The sequence below is a fragment of the Microtus oregoni genome, unplaced genomic scaffold (genome assembly GCF_018167655.1).
Source record: "Microtus oregoni isolate MIOR12 unplaced genomic scaffold, Mior012 000062F_ref0000492, whole genome shotgun sequence".
Classification (NCBI taxonomy): Eukaryota; Metazoa; Chordata; class Mammalia; order Rodentia; family Cricetidae; genus Microtus; species Microtus oregoni.
Window position 1 is genome coordinate 6,728,381 of NW_024543872.1, and position 20,577 is coordinate 6,748,957.

The 20,577-nt window shown below is 39.2% G+C and overlaps 1 protein-coding gene across 9 annotated transcripts in view; it reads left to right on the top strand.

Annotated features, from left to right (window-relative positions):
* LOC121439593 (nuclear receptor coactivator 1) overlaps positions 1-20,577 on the top strand; it is a 260,024-nt gene that overhangs the window by 202,225 nt on the left and 37,222 nt on the right. For all 9 annotated transcript variants that reach the window (XM_041640129.1, XM_041640137.1, XM_041640128.1 and 6 more), the window contains 2 exons: positions 553-1,873; positions 9,259-9,439. In XM_041640129.1, the coding sequence (XP_041496063.1) occupies positions 553-1,873; positions 9,259-9,439 (1,502 nt within the window). The remainder of the gene's footprint in view (positions 1-552; positions 1,874-9,258; positions 9,440-20,577) is intronic.

The window sequence follows — 20,577 nt, forward strand, 5'->3', positions numbered from 1 at the left end:
TTCTAGTTTTAGTTGAAAATTTTCTTGTGAGTGGAATTAGCACAGTTCTTTTTTCATATTGTGATTTCTCTTTCAAAACATCTGCTATGTCTGCATATCACCCTTTTTAATTTTTGCATCAGTGACACAGTATTTTCTTACCCAGTCTTCCTCTTTGGAGTTGAAATACTTAAAAGCTGTAACAGGGGAGTCATAAATAAAATGCTTTCTAAATAAAGGCATGAGAAGTTTCTCTTTCAAATGAAATTGTTATTACAATATATAATTGTATTTCTATTGCTTATTTTCCCAACACCAAGAAAAGTTTATTTTTCACACAACTGAAACTGTCAGTGATTTAAGAGCCCATAGGTGCCAATTCTAGGAAGTAGTGCTGCCCTTCACAGAGGTAATGGCAGTTCCCTGGTTTTCCTTAATTTAGGGTGGTGCAGAAACTCTCTACTTGATAGCTTGGAACATTAATGAGGCTAATGGCCTTTCTTATAATGTCATCATGAAAAAATAATAAAACAAATTAAAATGATTGAATAATAATGTATTTTTTTCCCCTAGGGAGCACAGTGGGCTTTCTCCTCAAGATGACACTAATTCTGGAATTTCAATTCCCCGAATAAACCCCTCAGTCAATCCTGGTATCTCTCCAGCTCATGGTGTGACCCGTTCATCTACATTGCCACCATCCAACAACAACATGGCCTCTGCCAGAGTAAACCGCCAACAGAGCTCAGACCTTAATAGCAGCAGCAGTAATTCTAGCAACAGCCAAGGGAGTTTTGGATGTTCACCTGGAAATCAGATTGTAGCCAATGTTGCCTTAAACCAGGGACAGGCAGGTTCCCAGAGCAGTAATCCCTCTTTGAACCTTAATAATTCTCCTATGGAAGGTACAGGAATTTCCCTCACGCAGTTCATGTCTCCGAGGAGACAGGCTAATTCTGGCTTGGCAACAAGGGCTAGGATGCCAAACAATTCATTTCCTCCAAATATTCCAACATTAAGCTCCCCAGTTGGCATTACTAGTGGTGCCTGTAATAATAATAACCGACCCTATTCAAATATCCCAGTAACATCTTTACAAGGTCTGAATGAAGGACCCAATAACTCTGTTGGTTTCTCTGCCGGTTCTCCAGGCCTTAGGCAGATGAGCTCACAGAATTCACCTAGCAGATTAAGTATGCAACCAGCAAAAGCTGAGTCCAAAGATAACAAAGAGATTGCATCCATTTTAAATGAAATGATCCAATCTGACAACAGTGCTAATGATGGCAAACCTCTGGACTCAGGACTTATGCATAACAATGACAGACTCTCTGATGGAGACAGTAAATACTCTCAAACTAGTCACAAACTAGTACAGCTGTTGACAACAACTGCAGAACAGCAGTTGCGGCATGCTGATATAGACACAAGCTGCAAAGATGTACTTTCTTGCACCGGCACTTCCAGCTCTGCCTCCACTAATCCTTCAGGAGGTACTTGCCCCTCTTCCCACAGTTCTCTGACTGAGCGTCACAAAATTCTACACCGGCTTTTACAGGAGGGCAGTCCCTCAGACATCACCACTTTGTCTGTGGAACCGGAGAAAAAGGACAGTGCATCAACTTCTGCCGTGTCAGTACCTGGACAAGCCCCGGGGAATGCCAGCATAAAACTAGAACTGGATGCTTCAAAGAAAAAAGAGTCAAAAGACCATCAGCTCCTGCGCTACCTTTTAGACAAAGATGAGAAAGATTTAAGATCAACTCCAAACCTGAGTCTGGACGATGTAAAGGTCAAAGTGGAAAAGAAAGAACAGATGGATCCTTGTAACACAAACCCAACCCCAATGACCAAACCTGCTCCCGAGGAAGTTAAACTGGAGTCCCAGAGCCAGGTGGGTGATCCTGGCTTCACAGCATGGGCATCTCTTATCATTATTATTATTATTATTATTATTATTATTATTATTATTGAGCTATACATTTTTCTCTGCTCCCTTCCCTTCCTCCCCCTTTCCTTCTACCCTGTCTTATGCTCCTAATACTCCCAATTTACTCAAGAGAGCTTCTCTTTCCCTCCTTCCAATGTAAATCCATGTATGGTCTCTCTTAGGGTCCTCTTTGTTATCTAGATTCTCTGGGGTTGTGGCCTGTAGGCTGGCTTTTCTTTACTTTATGTCTAAAAGCCATTTATGAGTGAGTACATATTATATTTGTCTTTCTGGGTCTGAGTTACCTTACTCAATATGATGTTTTCTAGATCCATCCATTTGCCTAAAAATTTCAAGATGTCATTATTTTTTTACCACTGTGTAGTACTCCATTTTGTAAATGTATCACATTTTCTTTTCCATTCTTAGGATGAGGGTCATCAAGGTTGTTTCCAGGTTCTGGCTATTATGAATAATGCTGCTATGAACATAGTTGAGCACATGTCCTTGTGGTATGGTTGAGCATTCTTTGTGTATATACTCAAAAGTGGTATTTCTGGGTCTTAAGGTAGAATGTTTTCGAATTTTCTGAGAAATCTCCATACTGATTTCCAAAGTGACTGTACAAGTTTGCATTCTCACCAGCAACAGAGGAGTGTTCCCTTGACCCCACATCCTCTCGAACAGTGTTTTTGTACTTGGCCATTCTTACAGGTGTAAGATAGAATCTCAGAGTTGTTTTGATTTGCATTTCTCTGATGGCTAAGGATGTTGAACATTTCCTTAAGTGTCTTTCAGCCATTTGAGATTCATCATTGAGGGTTCTCTGTTTAGATCTCTACCCCATTTTTTATTGGATTATTTGTTATTTTGATGTCAAGTTTCTTGAGGATTTTTTGTATATTTTGGAGACTGATGTGAGATATTTCTCTGTCCGATGTGAGATTGGTGAAGATCTTTCCCCATTCTGTACACTGCCGTTTTAGTTTGTTGACTGTGTCCTTTACTTTACAGAAGAGTCTCATTTTCAGCATGTTCCATTTACTAGTTGTTGTTCTCAGTGTCTGTGCTACTGGGGATATATTTAGGAAGTTGTCTCCTGTGCCAGTGCATTTAAGTGTATGTGTACTTCCCACTTTCTCTTCTGTGAGGTTAAGTGGTTGGTTTTATGTTGAGGTATTTTTATCCATTTGGACTTGAGTTTTGTGCATGGTGATAGATACGGATCTATTTTCATTCTTCTACATGTTGGTATCCAATTATGCCAGTATCATTTGTTGAATATGCTTTCTTTTTTCCATTTTATATTTTTAGCTTTTTTTTGTCAAAAATCAGGTGTTTATAGGTGTGTAAATTGATATCCAGGTCTTCGATTCGATTCCATTGGCCCTCCTGTTTTTATGCCAATACCAGTCTGTTTTCATTACTATAACTCAGTAGTAGAGTTTGAAGTCAGGGATTGTGATACTTCCACAAGTTCCTTTATTGTAAAGGATTGTTTGAGCTAACCTGAGTTTTTTGTTTTTCCATATGAAGTTGAGTATTGTTCTTTTGTCATCTGTGAAGAATTTTGCTGGGATTTTGATGGGCATGCATTGAACTGTAGATTGCTTTTGATAAGATTGCCATTTTTACTATGTTAATTATACCTACCCAAGAGTATGAGAGATCTTTCCATTTTCTGGTGTCTTATTTAATTTCTTTCTTCCAAGATTTAAAGTTCCTGTCACATAGGTCTTTCACTTGTTTGGTTAGATTGACCCCCAAGATATTTTATGTTATTTGTGGCTATTGTGAAGGGTGATATTTCTCTGATTTCTTTCTCAGCCAATTTATCATCTGTATAAAGGAAGGCTACTGATTTTTTTTTAGTTAATTTTATATCCTGTTATATTACAGAAGGTGTTAATGAGTTGTAGACGTTCCTTGGTAAAATTTTGGGGGTCACTTATGTAAACTATCATATCATCAGCAAATAGTGAGAGTTTGACTTCTTCTTTTCCAATTTGTATCCCCTTGATTCCTTTTTGGTGTCTTATTGCTCTAGCTAGGACATCAAGTACTATATTGAATAGATATGGAGAGAGTGGACAACCTTGTCTTGTTCCTGATTTCAGTGGAATCACTGGGAGTTTCCCTCCATTTAGTTTGATGTTGGCTGTTGCTTGCTGTGTATTGCCTTTATTATGTTTAGGTATGTTCCTTGTATCCTAGCTCTCTCCAAGACTTCTTTCATGAAGAGGTGTTCAAGTTCTTCGAAGGTTTTTTCAGTATCTAATGAGATGATCATGTGGTTTTGCTTTCTGTTTGTTTATATGGTAGATTATATTGGTAGACTTTCTGTTTGTTTATATGGTAGATTACCTTGGTAGATTTTCATCTCTGGGATGAAGCCCACTTGGTCACAGTAAATAATTTTTCTGACGTGTTCTTGAATTCGTTTTGCCAGTATTTTATTGAGTATTTTTGTGTAAATGTTCATGAGTGAGATTTGTCTGTAATTCTCTTTCTTAGTAGTATCTTTGTGTGGTTTGGGTATCAGAGTAACTGCAGCCTCATAGAAAGAGTTTGACAATTTTCCTTCTGTTTCTATTGTGTCAAACAATTTGAAGAGTATTGGTATTAGTTCTTCTTTGAAAATCTTATAGAATTCTTCACTGAAACCATCTGGACCTGAGGTTTTTTTGGTTGGGAAACTTTTGATGACTGTTTCTATTTCATTTGTGGTTACAGGAAAGGTTATATTTAATTTGCTTATCTGATCTTGATTTAATTTTGGTAAGTGATGTTTATCCAGAAAATTGCCCATTTACTTTAAGTTTTCCAACTTTGTGGAGTACAGGTGTTTGAAGTATAACCTGATGATTCTCTGGATTTCCTCCATGTCTGTTGTTATGTCCTCCTTTTCATTTTTGATTTTGTTTATCTGAATATTCTCTCTGCCTTTTGGTTAGTTTGGATATAGTTTTGTCTATTTTGTTGATTTTTCTCAAAGAACCAGCCATATCTCATTGATTCTTTGTTTTGTTTTCTTTGTTTCTATTTTGTTGATTTCAGCTCTTAGTTTGATTATTTCCTGCCATCTAATCCTCCTGGGTAAGTTTGCTTCTTTTTGTTCTAGAACTTCCAGGTGTTTTGTTAACTTGCTAGCGTGGGATTTTTCCAGCTTCTTTATGTAGGCATTTAGTGCTATGAACTTTCCTCTTAACACAGCTTTGATTGTGTCCCATAAGTTTGGGTATGCTGTGTGGTCATTTTCATTGAATTTTAGGAACTCTTTAATGTTTTTCTTTATTTCTTCCTTGACCCATTGGTAATTCAGGTGAACATTGTTCAGTTTTCATGTGTTTGTGGGCTTTCTAAAATTAGTGTTGCTGTTGAATTTTAACTTTAAGGCACGGAGATCCGATAAGATATATGGAGTTATTCCAATTTTTTTGTATGTGTTGAGATTTGCTTTGTTACAGAGTATGTGGTCAGTTTTTGATTCTTTTATGTTTAGATAGAATGTTCTATAGATGTCTGTTAGGCCCATTGGAGACATAACATCTGTTAGTTCCCGTATTTCTCTGTTAAGTTTCTGTCTGGCAGACCAGAAGTTCTTCAAAGGACTCTGGGTAACAGCTAATTTGTGGAGCCTCTGATATGAACAAAATAAGAGAGAAATATGAGGACATAGGAAAGGTGAGCTCGTTAAGGCATTTTTCTAAGGCTGCTTCTGCTGTACTCTGCATCATCAGCAAAGAACGGGAACTTAGATTCTGGGTAGCAGGTTGTTGCCTTTCCATAACATGTCCTGAGACAGGAGTGAATGAAAAGAAGCCTGTTCACAAGTGTTAGAAACTTCTATGTTTAGGATGTTGTGGAGCAGGTGTGAAAATTAATAGACAGAGTCATGTATTGTGCAATTGCTTATAAACCGTGAAAGAATTTCAGGAAAAGATGAACCTTCTCTTTGAAGAGCTTTCATGTTATGTAGAGGTCTTCAAATTGAAAGACACTACATCACAGTGCCATTTATTAAGACTCTCTGTTGTGACACAAGATTCACACTTAGTATGCCCAGGCTCTTGAGCTTCTTGAAACAGCTTGATTTTCTGCCCTGTCTCTTTGAGTATCTCTCTTCCTTAACACATTCTACTCCTGGAAAGGTCCTTAACTTTCCTGAGCTAAGCCATGTTCTTCTCCCCATTTTGACTGCATGTGTGCTCTTTGAAGATAAGACTGTGTCTCACATTTTAGTTAAAATAAAACTAGCCGGGCGGTGGTGGCGCACGCCTTTAATCCCAGCACTCGGGAGGCAGAGGCAGGCGGATCTCTGTGAGTTCGATGCCAGCCTGGTCTACAAGAGCTAGTTCCAGGACAGGAACCAAAAGCTACGGAGAAACCCTGTCTCGAAAAATCAAAAAATAAATAAATAAATAAATAAAATAAAATAAAACTAATATTTTATTTTTTAAGCAGAAAAATAGTTTTAAATATTAAATATATTTAAATATCAAGCTTTAAAATTAAATTTAACAATGTCTTTACAAAGTAATGTCACTGTATATCAGATAATGCTTGTAGGTCTGTCTCAGTGTTCATGTACATACATTTCTGCTGAATTTATACTTAGAAGTAGAATTGCACAATCCTAAATTATGCATAAACTCATTGTTAGTAGTATGTGGTTTTTCTATTATACAAGAATTCCTTGTAATTGTTCTATATCCTTGGTAATGCTTTGTATTGTCAATCTTTTAAACTAAGCCTTTCTAGGATATGTGTATAACAGCCTATAGTTTTTAGTTCATATTCTCTGATTAATGTCCATTAATCATTTGGATATTTTCTTTTGTACATTGCCTAATCTAGTCATACCCATTATTTTAATGTGCTTTCCTCTGTCTGTTGGCTTTTTTTTTAATGTGTTCCTCATATATTTAAAGGATGATCCTCCATTAGTTATATATTTGCAGGTGCCTTTTCCATGAATTGCTTGTGTTTTCATTAATGGTTAGGTGGTTATTATTTTATTTGTCTTGGTTTTTATGAAGTAAAATTTTTATTTTAATGTAGTTGAATTTGTTCATTTTCCCTGATGGCTAATGTTTCTCATACATGCATAATAAAAGCCATGCTTAAAACTGTTCATAAAGCCTTACTTCTGGAAATAGCCCAAAACTCCATTACAGAAGAATAAATAATTATATTGTGATATGTTCTTACAGAGGGACATTACTCAGCAGTGAAAACTAAGGAATTACGGCTGCATGTGACAGCATGTGAACTGTAACTTTGGAAAGACTAGGGCATTTAAAATAATACATGTAATTCACTTACACACTCCAAAAGGTAAAATTTAATTCAATTAAATAATGAAACTGAAGCAGGGTAAATATTTTATGCTAATTAATTATCCCACAGTACTCATAGTATAATACTACTCTGAAATAAAGGCCAACTTTCTTTTATATATACCCTCAAACAGAGGTTCTCTATTCTGTTAAATTCCTGGGCTTTCTGATATCTCTCAAGTTTACACACTTTAAACTTTTTTCCACAAACTTATTTATTTTAAAAAAGAAAACACTCTTTTTTCATTTTACGTATCAATCCTAGTTCCCTCTCCTTCCCCTCCTCCCATTCCCTTCATCTGACCCATCCACTCCTCTGAAAGGGTAAGGCACATTGCTTTGGGGAAGATCCAAGGCCCTCCCTACTATATCTAGACTGAGCAAGGTATCCATCCAAGCACAATAAGTTCTCAAAAAGACAGTACAAGCAGTAGGGATAAATCCTGGAGCCCCTGCCAGTGGCCCCACAGTTTGCCCCAGCTATACAACTGTCACCCACATTCAGGGGGACTAGTTTGGACCTATGCTGTTTCCTTCCCTGTCCGGCTGGAGTTGATGAGCTCCCATTAGCTCAGGTAAACTGTTTCAGTGGGTGAACCCATCATGGTCTTGACCTCTTTGCTCTTTTCTCACTCCTCCCACCCTTCAACTGGACTTTGGGAGCTCAGTCCAGTGCTCCAATGCAAGTCTCTGCCCCTGCTTCCATCAGTTGCTGGATGGAGATTCTATGGTGACATTTAAGATATTCATCAGTCTGGCTACAGGGCAAGTGAAGATCGGACCCCCTCTCCTCTATTGCTTACCGTCTTAGCTGGGGTCTTCCTTGTGGATTCTCTAGTGCCAGGTTTCTTGCTAGCCTCATAATGGCTCCCTCAATCAAAATAGCTCTTTCCTTGCTCTCATTTCTGTCCTTCCTCCATCTCGACTATCCTGTTCCCTCAAGTTCTCCTACTTCCTTCCATTCTCCCCTCATCTTCCCCTTCCACCCTCCCTACTCCTCCCACTCCCATGCTCCCAGTTTTGTCAGGCAATCTTGTCTGTTTCCCCTTTCCAGGTAGATTTATGTATGTTTTTCTTAGGGTTCACCTTGTTACTTAGCTTCTCTGGGATCATGAACTATAGGCTCAATATCTTTTGCTTTACAGCTAGTATCCACACGCAAACTTATACAACCACTTTGGAAATCAGTATGGAGGTTTCTCAGAAAATTGGGAATCAACCTACCTCAGAACCCAACAATACCACTCTTGGGCAATATACCCAAAGGATGCTCAATCATACTACAAGGACATTTGTTCAACTATGTTCATAGCAGCATTATTTGTAATAGCCAGAACCTGGAAACAACCTAGATGCCCTTCAACTGAAGAATGGATAAAGAAAACGTGGGACATTTGCACATTAGAGTGCTACTCAGCAGGAAAAAAAAAAGACATCTTGAAATTTGCATGCAAATGGATAGAACTAGAAAAAATTATCCTGAGTGAGGTAACCCAGACACAAACTTCTTGTTATATTTTTAAATGATATAATCATATACATTTAAAGTATTACCGTATTTTGAAAACTAGGACAGGGGAAAAAACACCATAATGCATCACAGCACAGCTATCTTCATATCTTCCAGCCCAAGTTTTTCTCCTATATTCACACTTCTACCAAGCTGTATTAGATAATTTGTTATTACATTCTGCTGTATTTGAATATTATTTCATAGAGTCTAAATTTTCCCCAGTAGAATAGATAAATTATGTAAAATTTTTTTTTGTTTTTCAAGACATGGATTTTCTGTGTAGTCCTGACTATCCTGGAACTCACTCTTGTAGACCAGGCTAACCTCCCTGTGCAGAGATTGGAGGCATGTGCCACCACACCAGGCCAAATCATGTGATTTTAATAAAGCTCCACACCTCTTCCTTCTTAAATCAGCTTCTGTCACATTTGATTTCATTCTCCACCTGCAGATGAGAATATAAAATTCGTTCCTTCCAACTTTGTTTCTCTTCTCAGTTTGCAGCTGACCTTGACCAGTTTGATCAGTTACTGCCCACGCTGGAGAAGGCAGCGCAATTGCCCAGCTTGTGTGAGACAGACCGGATGGATGGTACGGTCACTGGCGTCAACATCAAGTCAGAGATGCTGCCAGCGTCCCTTCAGCCCACCACTGCCAGATCTGCTCCCAGGCTGAACAGTATGTGCTGGGGTCCACATCTCATTTCAAGTGTTTAGTAGAACTGTGGGTTAGCGTGTTGTCTTGCCCCATGATTGCAGAAACTGTTTGTCTATTGAGAATGAGACATCTTTTCATTATGCAACACTAAACATTAAACAGTTATCTTTAGACATAAGAACTTAACTCATCATTCATTTCCATTTAGACTGGTTCTGATGTGTTCCACTTTGTAGCTGAGGATGACCTTGAACTCCTAACCCTCCTACCTTCATCTTTCAATACTAGAATTACAGCTTGCATTGATCTTGTCTGTTTCTAATGTAGTAAAATCCCTGTCCTACTGCAATTGATGTTATAGTGAGTGGTTGACTGTAAGGAGAGTGATTTGTGTTTTTATCCAGAGTTTCCCATAATAACACTCAGAAACACAATATTGTGTCAGATCATGTTTTTCAAATATAAGTCTCTATGTTTTGATTTATGGGCTGGAGGTCCAAAAAGACTCTACCCGGCATGATGTCACACTCAATATACTCGGGAGGAAGAGGCAGGCAAATCTCTGAGTTTGAGGTCAGCTTGGTCTACAAAGCAAGTTCCAAGACAGCCAGGACTACACAGAGAAACCTTGTCTTCAAAAACCAAAGGAAAACAAAGAAGGAGGAGGGGAAATAAAGAAAAAAATCAGAAGAAACAAAGTATGCAATAAAAACATACAGTGAGTTCATTGGTGCCTGAAATAACACAGCTGGAAAGGTAAAGATAACAGTGTCATGGGAAGAAGAAAAATGACAAGAATATCTATTGGAAATGTTATGTACAAATTAAAAAATTAGAAGGCAGAGTCAGGAAGATCACCACAAGTTCAAGTAGAAGAAGATGGGAGGAAGGGAAGAGAATGCCAAACAGAAAAATAGGGGAAATTTTCTGGAACTAGTTGAGGATGATTCTCCAGATTCAAAGGCTTCAACAGCTGCCTAACACAAAAAGTTCTCACAGTACACCTTGTCATTGTCTAATTCGAGAACATGATACATATTCTCAATACTCTTATTTTTACAGTCAGGTAATCCCAGCACCAGGAGGGCAAGAGGCAGGCAGGTCTCTGAGTCAACACTTCTTGTTTGGCTTGATTTATAAGAGAAAAAAAAAGATATCAAAGATATCATAGCCAAATTACCTGAAAACAATTAAAACCAGTGATAAAATGGAAATCTTTAAGAGAAAAAAAAATGACACATTGTATCAAATAAGCAACACCAAAAGCCTAACTAATTTCTATACCTAGTACCACTTAAAATAAAACAAAGATGTAAAAATGATGGAAGAACAAATAAAACAACTGACTTTCTATACCAGGATCACTCAGAAATAGGTGAAGTAAAGATGTTTTTTAAAAAAATAATAATTGTTACCAGCAGGCTATGCTTCCCACCCCAAAAAAAAAGAGAGAGAGCGAATGGAGATGGGAACTCTCATCTACATAAGTACTGATGCTAACCAATAGAAGAGAGAAGAGAAAACAAGCCTTAGTAACTGGAGGAAAAGAAAGTGTGAAGAATTCATTGTTAGCCAGTAAAATAGCACAGTGAAGGCGAGAGCCAGGAACAGGGCAAAAAGAAGAAGCAGGGTTAAATAAAAAAGGAAAAGGGAGAGAATGTGAGGAGGGAAGAAGATCTTTGTGGTTGTGCCTGTCATTGAGGGGGATGTCAGTTCAACCCCTGGCTCTGCCTAGGAAGGGGAAAAATCCATTAAAAAAAAAAACCATATAAATGAAATTAAGTAAATTTAAGAAGAATAGAAAGTAAAAACTAAAGATTTTTTAAATAAAGTAAAACAGTACTAAAAATATTGTGAAGTTAAAAAAAAACAATGATTAAGAGCTGAAGAAGTCAGAGCTGGAGGGATGGCTCAGAGGCTAAGAGTGCTGGCTGCTCTTGCAGAGATTCCAAGTTCCCAGCATCCTGATGACTGCTCACAACAGTCAGTAACTCTGACTTAAGGGGTTAGATGCCTCTCTTCTTCTGGCTTCCCAGGCACCAGACATGCATCTGGTGCACAAACATATATGCAGGCAAACATTCATACACGTAGAAGTAAACTATTTTGAAAGGAGAACTGGGAGAGCACCTGCTCTACAGGGTGGTGCTGATCCGCACTGTCTCCTTCAAGGCTGCATTCACTTCAGTAGCTTCCCTCTTTGCAGTAGCAGGACCCTCTACTGGCCCCAAAGATTGCTTTATGACCTGCTTAGATTCCCCCTGGCACCAGAGCCTCCCTGCTTAGTTTGTCTCCCCACAAGAACCAAAGCGGGCCAGAGATATCTCTCCCAAGAGTTTCAGAACATAGGGAAGACAAAGTACTGAGTCCACACTGGAGGGGCCTGGACACCCTGCCCACCAGTCTCAACTCTTTCAGACCTCTCTCAAAACGGTAGGCTGCCCTAATGGATGGAGGAAAGTGTGAGAATCCAGCGTCCGTGCGACGGTCCTTTACTGTAACTGTCTCATGACCCAGCCTTTCTATTGCAGTGCTTCCATTTTGTTCTTCAGTTTCATGCAGTATTAAATTTGCTTGCTCTCTTTGCTGCTATTGACATTGCTCGAGTGGTGACTTCTCACTCTCTCAGTATATCCTGGAAGACTTAGAATTTGAAAATTATGGTAGCTAGCATGTTTCTTAGCTAAAGAAGCCTCTTTTCCTGGCATTAAACCCAGATTCTGATTGCAGAGGCCTCATTTCTCAGTTACTAAGAGGGATAGAGATCGGCAACAAGGAAACTCCTGTGGCAGCCTTGGCACCCACTTTGGGAGACTCCCTGGGCTGAACTTCTGCCATGAGTCACAGACTCACCATTTTAATCCATGGGCACATTCCAAAGTCAGCTGCATCAGAGCAGAGGTCTGGTGGCAGCTGTTCATTGTCCTTTAATTGTCCCAGCAATAGCCCATGGCCTGTTCCTGAGTTGTCCTAGCGCTCTTCTGAGAAAACCCATTTAGGAAAATCTTCTCCCCTGTGTCTCAATTTAGTTGAGTTACAGCATCAGTTTTTTTCCATTTGTGCTTTATCCTTCAGACTTCATAATTCTGCTGAGGCTTCTTCCTCCTTTCCACTGTGGGTTTTTCCCTTTTTATTTTTCTTATTTCACTGATTGCAGTTTTTGTTCTTTTGGTTGTTTATTTGGAGCTTTCACTGTTGTTTTGGGATGGATCTTTGCAAAGCAGCCCAGGCTGGCCTCAAGCTCTCCGTTTTCTTCTCCGTCCTTCGATGTCCTTCTAACTATCTCCAGAGCTTGTCCTTGAGAGTCAATTGAATGTTTGATAATTTGTAAAGTTATTTTTAACCAAGCACATTTATTAAAGAAGTAATACCGAGGCTGGAGAAGTGGCTTGATTGGCACTGTGTTTACCTTGCAAACATAAGGACCCAGTCTCAATCCCCAGCACCCACATGAAAATAAAGTGCTAGACATGACAGCACACACCTGCAGTCCCAGGACAGAGACAAGAGGTTCCCTGGGGCATGCTGGCCAAATCAGCAAGCTCCAAGTTCAACGTGAGACCCTGTGAGGCGTTGGGTTGTAGATCTCTGGTCATGAGAAAAACATCTCATGCTTTCTCTGTCTGTTCATGGCCTTATTGATGTGTCTGCTATAACCTGTAGCACAGCCTTACTCCAGGTCAAGTGGAATGAGTATACATGGTGGGTAACCAGGGATCTCAACCAAAGGAACTCTTCCTGGGATGTGCCTGCCCCATCTCCTTCACTGAGCGGGTCTGTCTGAGTTCCATTAGTCTAACTTCTGTAGCATCAGGGTTAACGAATACTCATTAGCTGTTCTCATTGAAAGGTCAACAATATACAAACAAGTAAAGTTAGGTTTCATTGGCCACATCCCATTAACACTTCTGCATTCAGAGAAGTTTTTCACTTTGTGCTGAAAAGGAAAGGGGCAATAAATGTAACTCTAAAAGCATAGTAAAACAAAAATTCTTGCTGTCATCTAAATTAATATGCGAGGAATCAGTTGGGTATCTTACTGAGAAGCAGTTTACCCTGGCTGGACCTTCCAGTTTAGTGTGAGAATTAAGCTTTAAATACTGGATGGCGTTGTGACCTTACAAATACAGCTAGTTTTTTGAGAGTGTCACTCTGACAGGAGTGGAACTAAGCCTAGGAATGCCATATTTTCAATGGAATCTCTTTCTTCTCTCCTCCTCCTCCTCCTCCTCCTCCTCCTCCTCCTCTTCTTCTTCTTTCTCTCTCTCTCTCTCTCTCTCTCTCTCTCTCTCTCTCGACAGCGCTTCTCTGTAGCTTTGAAGCCTCTCCTAGAACTAACGCCTGTAGACCAGGCTGGCCTCGAACTCACAGAGATCCGCCTGCCTCCACCTCCCAAGTACTGGGATTAAAGACATGTGCCACCACCGCCCAGCTTCAGTGGGATCTTTTAAAAGAACAACTGTCCATAATACTGTCCATAATTATTAATGCTTTCAGTAGAATTAGGGTTCCCCATATCTTAAATTTGTAATAAAGTTTTGCAATATAAAGTAAACAAGTAAATAAGATGGTGAGTACCTACAAGTAACAGTAAATGGGGATGTAGCTCAGCTGGCGGAATGCTTATATAGTATGCATGAAGTCCTGGGTTCTCTCTCTAGCACTGCATAAAACTGATCATGGTGGTACATGCTTGCAATCCCAGGGAGGTAGAGGCAGGAGGATCACATGTACAAGGTAAAGATGGGCCAGCCTTGATCTTGATAGCAAGTGCCTTCACTTGCCTTACTGAACTATCCTGCCATGCCAGTAACACTTGTTTTACTAATCAGGTTTGCCTATTAAGAGACTTTTTTAACTTTTCTTTCTTTCTTTTTTAAATTTAATTATTTTACATCTCAACTACAGTTTCCCCTCCCTCTTCTCCTCCCATTCTCTTCTTTTTTTTTTGTTTTTTGTTTTTTTTATTGAGAAAAGGAGAAAAAAAAAAAAACAAGTTTCCACCTCCTCCCAGCCTCCCATTTCCCTCTCCCTCCTCCCCCCCTACGCCCCCTCCTCCCACCCTTCTCCCCCTCCCCCCACTCCTTTCCCCCTCCCTCTCCAGTCCAAAGAGCAGTCAGGGTTTTCTGCCCTGTGGTAAGACCTAAGTTCAAGACCTAAGCCTCCCTCAAGCAATTGACTAGTTACACTCTTCTAGTGTTAAGAGAAGCAAGGAGCATCAAACACCCGAATGTTCACCAACCCCAGGAACCTCTATGTACTTTAATACAATCTTTTTGCATTTTAATTAAACAATCTTCATTTAAGTTAACCAGCTGGCCTGGGTCTGGAAAAGCCTGGGATAAAACCGGACTCTCTGAACATAGCGGACAATGAGGACTACTGAGAACTCAAGAACAATGGCAATGGGTTTCTGATCCTACTGCACGTACTGGCTTTGTGGGAGCCTAGGCAGTTTGGATGCTCAACTTACTAGACCTGGATGGAGGTGGGGGTTCCTTGGACTTCCCACAGGACAGGGAACCCTGATTGCTTTTCGGGCTGAGGGGGGGGGGGGGGACTTAATTGAGGGAGGGGGAGGGAAATGGGAGGCGGTGGCAGGGAAGAGACAGAAATCTTTAATAAATAAATAAATTTAAAAAAAAGAGACTTTTTTAAAAAGACTGTAGACTGATTAAATGGTTGCAAGGGAATTCCAGAAGTATCTGAGTAAACAACTGAGCTCCTCCTACAGATCTTTTTACAACTCCCTCAATATATACATCCCTATTAACTTGTAGATCATTAAAATATAGAACTATAGCTGGGCGGTGGTGGCTCACGCCTTTAATCCCAGCACTCGGGAGGCAAGACAGGTGGATCTCTGTGAGTTCGAGGCCAGCCTGGTCTACAAGAGCTAATTCCAGCACTGGCTCCAAAGCTACAGAGAAACCCTGTCTCAAAAAAAAGCAAAATAATAATCATAAAATATATAGCTATAAAGTAATAAGTTCCCCATGAAATAAGTTTTTAGTACTTAAGATTCATTTCACTTTCTTGTCTTAGAGATTATATATAGTGTGGGTTTTTATTTATTTTAGTAATTAAGATATTCACATACTTATAAATGCAAAACAATACCAATATGAAGTATTATCTTTTCATTCTAATAAAGTCATATCTTTTGTAAGTCTAAACAGTATATGACAGACTTCTCTTCATCTTCCATGTATGTACTTTTAAGTTATGTGTGTGTTTGTGTGTGTGTGTGTGTGTGTGTGTGTGTGTGTGTGTACACATGGCAGGAGGATAACCAGTTACAAGCCAACTTTGGCTACATAAGCAAATTTAAGGTCAGGCAGCCTGAGCTACACACTGAGGAAAAGACATCATACTATGCACATTGGCTGTTTTGTCTGTTAACCTTGTTCTTGGGTGGCATGCTGTTCATAACTTTACATTCTCGTATCTACATGAGGATTAGGGTTACTTAGAGCTGACTGGTGACTGGTACCTTTCACTATTCAGAGCAACTGTAATAAGTAACCTTACATAGGGATGACTATCACTTGGGAGGGTATATCTGAAGTATAAATTCTAAATATAAATGTCTAGGTCAAAAGATAGATGCATAGGTAATACTAAATGATTCCTCTCACAAATTATACCACTGATATTCCTATTTCTATATATCTTTCTCAGTACTTTGAACTATACATTTTCTTATCTTTGTAAATATTGTGGGGTTTTTTCACAATGTAATTTCAAAGTATATTACTTTTACTCTGCGTTACGTTGACTGTTTTCTTTATTTCATTTTTTATTGATATTTATTGAGCTCTACATTTTTCTCTGCTCCCCTCCCTGCCTCTTCCCTCCTCCCTTCAACCCTTCCCCAAGGTCCCCATGCTCCCAATTTACTCAGGAGATCTTGCCTTTTTATACTTTCTACTTCCCATGTAGACATTAACAGTTTTCAATGATCTTAGGCAACCTCTTCTTAGTCTCTGACTGTTTATCTATTTGGTTATTGGACTCTAATTTATGGAAGTTTTTATTTACTAAAGAAATCACCCCTTTTTCTACTTACTGTTTACAAGACCACAATGACACTCTTAACTGCTGTGCAGTTACTGCCAGATGTAACACAAACTGAGCCAGAAGTTTCATTTTCAACAGCTGAGGGGGATTAGCCATGAATGTGAGAATGGGAAGCTGTTGGATCAACCATTGGAGGTAGTAACTAGGGCAAAAACAGCCTCCTGAAAGATGATGCCTTCTCCTTGCTGTGCAGAAATTTTTTTAATTATTTAATAACCTTTTTCTGGGTTCATTATTGCTAGAGGGGATACAGAGTTTCTCCTTGGCTAGGTTTAAGTTGATGCGATGTAATGTTGAGCTATTTGCAGAGCCATGTCTGAATGTTTTGAGGCCAAGGACTGCCTGGACAATGTAGCAAACCTTCTTCTGAAAAAACAACATTACATACGTATATTAATGCCCTCTAAATGTCTCGGGGCTCCTTTGTTAAACTCCACTTTGGCTACCTCTCTCCAAAAGCTGACCTTTTGTCCTGTTTCACACACACACACACACACACACACACACACACACACACACACATTCACGTTTGTGGTGAGAAAACAAACTTAACTAAAAATAGGGCTTCCCCACCCCCCGCCATGAAACAAAAGAGAAAACTTGTATGTTTCCTAGATTCTAAGAAATAACTCAGATTTTCTATAAAAGGCAGTTTCTAAAGGAAGTCTAAAGATTGAAGTGGCCCTAAGATAAAACCAAGTTCCTTTAAGCATAGAACCTATAGAAGTAAAACTTTTGAGTGAATCAGAGTGGTTTTGTTATAGGTTTTATTGTTGTTTGTTTTTATTTACTAATGTTTGCCTGGACATCAAACTCAACACGCGAATTTTACTCTCTTTGTTTCTTTTTGGGTTTTCATTTTGTTTTTAAATATGAGGAAAAACAGGCTGCCTTCCAACTCCAGAACTTCCTGCCTTAGCTTCTCAATGCTGGGATTATAGGTGTAGGCCACCATGTCTGGCTATGTTTTGAAAATATTTTAACTTATTCTCTTAGAATTTTTCATAAAGATTAGTAAAATAAGATGCTGTGTCCTTAATATTGAATTAAGTAAACTAACTGCAGTGCTTGGTGTTGATAGTACAAAGCCATGCACATTTTCTCAAAATGAAACATAATTAACTCTTTCTAGGCTTTATTTCTTAAAAGGTTTAGTGCTGGAGATCTGCTGTTAAAGTAGAGCAGTGGGACAACTTTAGGGAGCCTGTGGCCACCGTCCTGATTTAGGCAGTGGTAGAAATCAAGTGATTACTTTACCATCATTGCTTTAGTTATACTGTTTATTGTGTCTGTCAGAATCCTACAGAATTTGATTTTTATATCATAGGTCACAGTTAGACTTAAGTTTAATTAAAGGTTGTAGTTACATGCATTTACATGAAGTAAATTTCAGGCTGGATAGTTGGCTCAGCTGTTAAGAGCACTTGTTGCTCTTTCAAAAGAACCAGACTCGATTCCTAGCACCTACATGTCAGCACAGCCACAAGTAACTAGTTACTGAAGATCTGGCGACCTTTTCTGACCTCCAAAGGCACCAGGCACATAGACAGTATATCTTTTTTTTTTTTTTTTTTTTTTTTTTTTTTTGCTTTTTCGAGACAGGGTTTCTCTGTGGCTTTGGAGCCTGTCCTGGAACTAGCTCTATAGACCAGGCTGGTCTCGAACTCACAGAGATCCACCTGCCTCTGCCTCCCGAGTGCTGGGATTAAAGGCGTGCACCACCATCGCCCGGCTAGACAGTGTATCTTAGTTACTGTTCTATTGCTGTGAAAAGACACCATGAGCAAGACAAATCTTATAAAAGCATTTAATTGGGGGTTGCTGACAGTTTTAGAGGGTGAGACCATGACTATCATATCAGGAAGCAGGCAGTCATGGCACTGGAACAATACATAGAAACTTTATGTCCTGGTATGCGGGCAGCAGGCAGAGAGAGAAGGAGGGGTGGAGACTGGGCCTGATAGGAGCTTTTGAAACCTTAAAGTCCACCCCCATTGATACTACTCCTCTAGCAGAGTCACACCTCCTAATCCTTCCCAAACAGTTCAACTAATTGGGGACCAGACAGTTAAACATATGAGCCTATGTGGACCATTCTCATTCAGACCACCATCCATATATATATATGCATATATATATATGCAAACAAACACTCATATACATAAAAATAAATAAATATTTTTTAAAGTCATCATCAGGCTGGTGAGGTAGTTCAGTAGATAAAGAACTTGCTGTGCAAACAAGAGGCTTTGTTCATGTGGTAATGTATGTCTGTAATCCCAGACCTAGGGCCAGGGAAATGATAAGAGAATCTCAGAAGGTTGTGGGCCAGCCAGTCTAGCCAAAGTGGAATTGAGGTCCAGTGAGAAATATTATCTTGAAAAATAAGTTGGTGGCCAGGTGTTGGTGGTGCATGCCTTTAATCCCAGTACTCAGGAAGCAGAGTCAGGTGGATCTCTGAGTTTGAGACCAGCCTGGTCTACAGAGTGAGTTCCAGGACTGCAAGGACTGTTTCACAGCGAAACCCTGTCTTTAAAAAAAAAAGACAAAGGAAGGGACAGAGAAAAAGAGAGAGAGGGAAGAAGGGAGGGAGGGAGGGAGGGAGGGAGGGAGGGAACAAGTAGATGTTCCCAGAGGTTTGATTCCCAACATCCACATGGCTTCTCACAGGTTCTGTAACTCCCATCCCAGAGATCTGACACCTTCTTCTGGCCTCTGAATATAGATGTAAAAATACTCAATAAAATACTGACAAACCAAATCCAAGAACACATTTTAAAAAAATCATCCACCAGCCAGGCCTTTAATCTGAGCACTTGGGAGGCAGAGGCAGGCGGATCTCTGTGAGTTAGAGGCCAGCCTGGTCTACAAGAGCTAGTTCCAGGACAGGCTCCAAAGCTACAGAGAAACCTTGTCTCGAAAAAAACAACAACAACAACAGAAAAATCAAGTCGGCTTCATTCCAGAGATGTAGGGATGGTTCAACATATGAAAATCTATCAATATAATTCATCACATAAATAAACTGAAAGAAAAAAAACATATGATCATCTCATTAGATACTGAAAAAGCATTTGACAAAATCCAACACCCCTTCATGATAAAGCTCTTGGAGAGATCAGGGATACAAGGAACATACTAAACATAGTAAAAAGCAATATACAGCAAGCCGACAGCCAATATCAAATTAAATGGAGAGAAACTAAAAGCAATTCCACTAAAAATCAGGAACAAGACAAGGCTGTCCATTCTTTCCATATCTCTTCAATATAGTTCTTGAAGTTCTGGCTAAAAAAAAGATCAAGGGGATTCAAATTGGAAAGGAAGAAGTCAAACTTTAGTTATTTGCAAATGATATGATGTATATATGAGTGACCCCAAAAATTCTACCAGGGAACTCCTGCAGCTGATAAATACTTTCAGTAATGTGGCAGGATACAAGATCAACTCAAAAAAAAAAAAAATCAGTAGACCTCCTCTATACAAATGATAAACAGGCTGAGAAAGAAATCAGAAAAATGTCACCTTTCACAATAGCAGCAAATAACAATACCTTGGGGTAACACTAACCAAGGAAGCTTCAACAAAAACTTTTAGTCTTTGATGAAAAAAATTGAAGAAGATATCAGAAAATGGAATGATCTCCCATGTTCTTGGATAGATAGGATCAACATAATAGAAATGGCAAACCTTCCAAAAGCAATCTATAGATTCAATGCAATCCCCACGTCAAAATCCCAACACAGTTCTTCATAGACCTTGAAAGAACAATAATCAACTTCATATGGAAAAACAAAAAACCCAGAATAGCCAAAACAATCCTGTACAATAAAGGAACTTCTGGAGGCATCACCACCACAAACATCAAGCTCTATTATAGAGCTACAATAATGAAACAGCTTGATACTGGCATAAAAACAGAGAATCAAAGACCTAGATTTTAATCCACACACCTGTGAACACCTGATTTTTGACAAATAAGCTAAAATTATACAATGGAAAAAAGAAAGCATCTTCAACAAATGGTGCTGGCATAACCGAATGTCAACATGTAGAAGAATGAAAATAGATCCATATCT